The sequence below is a fragment of the Coptis chinensis genome, chromosome 5 (genome assembly GCF_015680905.1).
Source record: "Coptis chinensis isolate HL-2020 chromosome 5, ASM1568090v1, whole genome shotgun sequence".
Classification (NCBI taxonomy): domain Eukaryota; kingdom Viridiplantae; phylum Streptophyta; class Magnoliopsida; order Ranunculales; family Ranunculaceae; genus Coptis; species Coptis chinensis.
Window position 1 is genome coordinate 93648809 of NC_141460.1, and position 6676 is coordinate 93655484.

The following is a 6676-nucleotide window of genomic DNA, read 5'->3' on the forward strand; positions in this document are numbered from 1 at the left end:
TAATTCTATCTTATTATAAAATATCATACATGATTATTTTTCACTTTGCATTGGGCAACTTCACTTTATTTTTTACCAAAACGATGGAAAAGAGGGAAAATACTGCCTACATGGAGGTGAATAATAGTAGTTTGCATTGGGATTACGGTGAAAAAAAAGAAAATATTGCCTACACGGAGGTGAATAAAAGTGCCTTGGATTGGAAATACTCTTAAGGAAAAATTAGTGTCGGCTATTAATTATTTGGCTTGACGAAAAGTGTGTGGGGATTAGAGCATAAAAATGGGAAGACTCAACACTAGATTTAAAAAAATATACAGCTAAAAAGAGATTCGCCTTAGTGACTTTCAGATCGTGGTGTGGTCCCCCGCAAGTGCCGGTGAATCACTCGGAGAATGAAATCTCTTTATAATATGACCCACTTGGAGACACAAAGTCATAGAGGCTCATTTATACCAAATGTACGCGCAGACGTACAATTTGTTACGTTAGGATGTAACACAAGTTGGGATAACCGCTTCATGACTAAAAGATCTAGGCAATGAGACAATTCAATGACACTAACGGATACCAAACTCCAACCTTGAGATTAATTCTTGTCTCACTGATGCATGACAATGACTAAAAACTTAACAGCGGAAGAACAACTGACACTGAGTTTATATAATCTGGGCCGAGCAAACTATAACCATGAAATTTGAGTGAAACCCATATTTACAATACATTTTCTCAGACAGGTTTTAGTCATATTATAGATCGAAGCAGCAAGAAAACATGTTTCACTTCCATCTTGGTTTGATTCTGATGGCTACTCTTAGCACTTCATAAACTCCAGTAAACTTGCGAAATTAGAAGCAGAAAGAAGAAAAAAAAGTAAAACTCAGGTTCAGTTGTTACGATTTCTAATAGATAGTCCCAGTCCCAGTACCAATCAGATGATGCAAACACCACAAATACAGTCCATCAGAATGTCAATTATGGGTTATAAAATCCAAATGTCATCCAGTTCAAACCACAAGCATCTGAATTTTCAAAAATCCTTTGCAAACAATTATAACAAAGTTGATCTGGTCTCAAGATTAATAAAGAAAAAATGTAACAAATTGTGAAGCATCTATGCGGTCCTCTCGGTGCATAATGGGAAGGATGGCCAGAAAGTTGCATAATTAATCGCCCGTGTGTTTCTCAGCCTGAAAAAGAAACAAAAGTCAATGAAAATTCCTTCCAATAAAAGAATGTACAACAAGTACACAATTGCATAGAAACCAGAAGCCAGCAACAAGATAACAATATATAAAAGCCAGTGCTAATAATGTACTTAGGTTGACTCTGATGTACCAAACTTAGCAGAATTGCGTGTCACTGGCACACATTTGTAAACCAACTGCCAAGTCTTAAAAATGGGAAAAGAAGGCACAATTTACTTTAAAATGGGTATCCTGCTAAATAAAAGAAGAAGGAAAAGGTAAAAAAAAATGCCCTGTGGCCTTCACTTCAGCTTTCTTCATACAAGTCAGCTCAACCCACAGAACGTCTGTGTCACTTCTGCTTCCCAGCATCCAAGCGAAAGAGGCTGACTAGTTCAAAATGATGAAATCCCTTCAATTATTCAAAGACCACCCGCTAGCCAAACTCAGTCTAAGACATGTACACTAGACCAACCCAAAAGACCAAAAATATGGTCCTCGTTGTGCATACAATTGTAAGCAGAAACAAAGAATATGGTTTGCAACTGATAAATGCAGTAAGATGAAAAGAAGAGAATGAAGGAAAAAAATGGGAAATGGAAGAATTACGGATAAGGTAAGTTACCATTGTTACGAGACAAAGGAATCACTTATGCAAAACACTCTTCTTCAGCAACTTTTGTTTCTTTTGAGGACGGCTCTGGAAAATATAAGAATATTAAGAAGAGTTCCTAGCATCTAAACACTAAATCAAGGAACCAGTCAAGTTAACACACCTTTTGCCTTACTAAGGCCTCATGATCTGTCCTCTCCTTCCAGGTGCTCTTACGCAGTTTGATTGGTCGGTTACCAACATATTTACCTGCAGATATGCTACACAAGTTACATACACATTCTTTCTGATATTAAAGACAGAAGGAATCAAGGGATAGTGAAGTCACTTGTTTTAGAATAAGAGAGTGATTCAAACAAAAGTACATGAAGAAAACAGGAAAGATAAGAAACGGTGAAGAACATAAGATACAATGTAATACACTGAAATATACCTCGTAAACCTCCATAAAGTTTCACATTCTTAGAAATCTAAATCACATCAACAAAACACAAATGTACATCGCTGTAAGAGGCTGGTATGAGGTCTGGGGTACAGAGACTTTGAAAAGCCCAACAAGAACAATACAGCTGTGCTTTCTCTTATTTATTTATTTATTTTCCCCTTTTTCCTTCACTTTAATCATGAATATATGTCCAAAATATCTTTTATTACTATGATGATTGTATTTCTTTTTTTCCCCACAAGGAAGAAAACTACACATCTGGCTGAAAAATGAAATATGTGATACAAAAAGAATGCAATCCATTTCTGACAAATAGTAGGCCAGTACCTAATGTTGATAACAACTTACCATTCATTTCTTTCAACGCTGCTGCAAGGTCCAAGGGATTAGAAAAACTAACAAATCCATAGCCACGGGTCTTCCCAGTCCGTTTGTCTCTTACCACCTGAAAATTGAACAAAAGATAAATAACGTCTAAAACATTTAATGCAGCATATGCAGAGAACAAACTCCTTATATCCATTGAACTAAAGACAACAGAGTTGACAAATTGATATGAATAAACCATAATTGTGTGACAGTATCAAATCTTGAGTGCAGTTACTACCACTAACAACAATAAGACTGCTCCATGATGTTGCATTCAGCATTCATGATACCAAATCTACAGAAGGGCTACAAGACATCTAAGAAGCAGGCAAAAATGGCGAAACTAAACATTCACACACCACGAACTTAAAATCAGACAATAGACTTTAATATATATTTGTTAATAAAAGTTACAGAACTGAGAAGTCGATGTGTATCAACAAGGAGAAAGAGTAAGTAAAAATTGTAACTCCAAATTATGTGGGTATCCCAAAAGCAAATTAAGTTATCCCTAAGGCTCCATAAATTACTTCGCAACCATGCTTCTTTCTCCAACTTCTTTTCCTAATTATTTCATATTTTGTCTTTTCTCCAAGTTTTGTTCCTTAATTACTCCATATTTCCGATGTGCATCAACAAGGAGAAAGAGTAATAAAAAATCGTAACTCCAAATTATGTGGGTATCCCAAAAGGAAATTAAGTTATCCCTAAGGCTCCATAAATTACTTTGCAACAATGCTTCTTTCTCCAACTTCTTTTCCTAATTATTTCATATTTTGTCTTTTCTCCAAGTTTTGTTCCTTAATTACTACATATTTCCCTATAATCAGCTCTGCCCTAGTCTCATCACTTTTACACACTGGTTCAAGAGAGTTTCTGCAAACATTCTAAGAGTTATTTCATTCACTTTTCTCGGGAGCTTCCTTTTGTTGCCTTAGTACATTCAAAACCCCTTGGTTCTGCCTTTTCAAGTCTTCAGTGAATCATTTTGAAGACAAAGAAGGATCGATCGTGGGGACATAAAACCAACGATCAGGGATGCTTGATTTTTGCTTTAAATTGGTTTTAGGAGTGGCCTTGCCCTAAAGAATCTGACCACTGATTTACTTGCAGAACTCGAACCGTCACATGTCACACCAAAATCCTGGAAACTTGTTCCTTTTTCCCTCTTGAGTTCTACAACTCTATATTTATTACTTAGCAACTCCCGACTGGATTTTCTCACCTTCCTCATTTTGTTAGCAACCCAACACTCAATATAAAGTTTGTTCGAGCTGTTCCCTGCATCATTTATAAAACTCGGACTAGGATGACCACAAGTAATGTCAAAAATATTTATAATGGCGAGAAAATAATTCAGCATTTTTGGTTATGCGTGTTTTAAAAGGACTGTCTAAAAATTTAACGCCCAAGTCTCAGCTAATCCACGTACCACAAGGAGGAACATTTTCTTTGGACAGAAAATCATGTAACGTCATAATATTAGCTAGCTATTAAGGAATACATAAGTTTGTGTCACGATCATGTTTTCAAGCTAGTTATCTCCACCAACAATTTATAACGCATTGTCAGTTTGTCACCTAGTAGCACCATGACTTGTCTAACTACCAACAGTATACCACAAATCACAAAACCCCACCAACTCAGCTACTGAAGTACTTACGTGTATAGTTGCAATCTGAACCTAGTCATCCTGATGCCTCAATAGTTTCATGTTTCACAGCTTGCAGACTATATACACACAAATAAAAAATTTACCAATAAGAGCAGACTTGCTTAGAAAATGATAACTTCATAGCAATCAAACTATTAAAGGAACAACTGAAGGCACATGGGGAAAATACCTCACATGCACTTGACAAACAAACAATCCTACTCAATAGTGTCATAAAAGGGTCAGTGGGGACTTACCCTTGCCATGTTGAAAGAAGGAAACCTTGTAAATGGTTTTGAAAGAACATCATCATTCACTTCATTGCCAAGGTCTCCACAAAATAGACGATAATCATCTGCAAAGGACCCCAAACATCAATGAATAATAAATTCACACTCAGGAGAGAAATGGCATAAAGTCTTATAACAGTAGCTATGTGATTCACCACATAATCAATCATGTCTACAAGGAGAAGCATTGATGCATTGAAAAAACAGAAGTATGTTCGTATGTGTGACTACAAGATATTTGAGGACCAATGCATGTGATCGTTAACTAAAACACAATCTCCAACACTTCACGTAAAAGTACACTCGGGGACTCGACTCCCTGACGTAGACGAGATTTAAAAAGACCACTCCCAACAACAGGTTTCTATATCTGGTTTCCAGTTGGGTGGTATTGTTGCTACTTCATACAGGTTTGTCCAACAATATATTCGGTCATCTTTACTTCCATATGATATCTATTTTTTTCCATTGTGATTAACCTTAAGTAGATCTTCTCACTTCTCAATGTACTCATTCATGTTTTCATAGTGTGTAGACATTCAAATAACCTAATACTTGGTTTTTGTTATAAGTGACAAAATAAAGATTAAGAAGCCATACAGGGACGGAACCAGGATTCAACGTCTGGGGGTGCAAGAGTATATGCAACCCAGTAATTGAAGTAAGGGGGGTGCAGTAGTGGAGCTTCTGTAAAATATTTCGGGGGTGCGAATCCTTTTATAGTCTAGCCATTTTTTCCATCTATGAAGCCATACATTATTATTACAATAAGTCATGCATTGACAGAAGAAAAAAAACGAAAAAAAAGGAGTGAAAGTGAGTAAAGCATACTTTCTGGCCACTCTGCAAGTGTTGGGTCCTCCCAAGTCTGTCCAGCAGCTTTACGAGGAACCGCTCTCTTTTTCATTTCAGTCTTAATCTCCACTTCACTACTTGCAAGTGCAGCCTTCACACTTTCTATAGCTTCTGGTGTAATTGTCTGTGCATCCCTTTGAAATAACTGATGTGCCTGCTCACATTAACAAATAAAACGTTATCTTAAATGTCACAACACTTGTATACTTACGCATACATTTGACTTACTTGTTGAAGCTGCGGTAAAGAATACGGGCCAACGACAGGAACCGGAGTCGGGTAAACCGAAGGAAGAACCGGAACGGGTGGAATTTGAACCGGGGGAGGGTAATGTGGAAGAGTAGTAGATTGTTGTTGGAGATGAAATGGAAGTGGGAAATATGATGAGTTGGAATATGTAAATTGAGATGAAGTTGAAGAATTCGGAAAAGTAGACATGGGGTGGGTGAGAATTCAAAAGAAGAGGAAAAGAGGAATGGGAAGTATTTTTGAGAAAGGAAAGGAGAAGAAGTGGAGATTTAACGAACCGGAATTTCTGGAGAGTTCGGTGTTACTACGTGGCACGAAATAAGAAGACCATAGTACAAAATATCTTTTCATTTTTCTTAAATATTTCGTTGATATATAGAGATATATATATCGGAAAGACAGAAACCAACCAAACACATTTTTGTCCGGCATACCGCTCTGCACACGAAGTTTGATTAAACATGAAGGGTAAAAATCGGTAAATAGGAGTTATGGACGTCAATTACGTGAGTTTGGAGAATTTGAAGTTGTATTCAACTCCAGTCATTTAGGTCCTTGAATTCTGTTTGTTGTCAATATGAATGAAGAAGACTTTTAGTTTAATAATTTTAGCATATGTGATGAAGAAACAACTTGATTTAGATTAGTGAACGGGTATGATTTTATATAACTAAACAAGTACTTTTGCTATATGCATGGAAGTTATTCTTGTTCTATTTCGTAAATCGTAAACATATATAGTTTATTCATACTTTCTGTCCAGCGTTTATCGTATTGCTGATTTGATTCATGGCCATGTAACTAATTCATGATTTGTTTATTGTTTACAGTTGATTAAAGATACACATACACCAACTTGACTTTAAGTCGCGCAACTCCTAAACAAACAATTCGACCATCTCCCTCACATCTTCACATACTCGAGACACTGGTATTTTACCTTAGAGAGCCACTTAAACTTTTCGGCCGATTGTTGGAGAAGCAATTCCAGACGCTGCAGATGGCAAGGGGTCA

General features: G+C 36.6%; 1 protein-coding gene across 1 annotated transcript; it reads right to left on the reverse strand.

Moving 5' to 3' along the window:
* Positions 1-866: 866 nt before the first annotated feature.
* Positions 867-6011, reverse strand: LOC147500240 (uncharacterized). Its single transcript, XM_086561918.1, has 7 exons — positions 5642-6011; positions 5390-5567; positions 4526-4623; positions 2594-2690; positions 1964-2049; positions 1813-1887; positions 867-1190 (listed from the first exon to the last, which is right to left on the reverse strand). Exons 1-6 carry the CDS (start codon positions 5849-5851, stop codon positions 1834-1836), a joined length of 723 nt encoding a protein of 240 aa, XP_086418044.1. The 5' UTR covers positions 5852-6011; the 3' UTR covers positions 867-1190; positions 1813-1833.
* Positions 6012-6676: the final 665 nt, after the last annotated feature.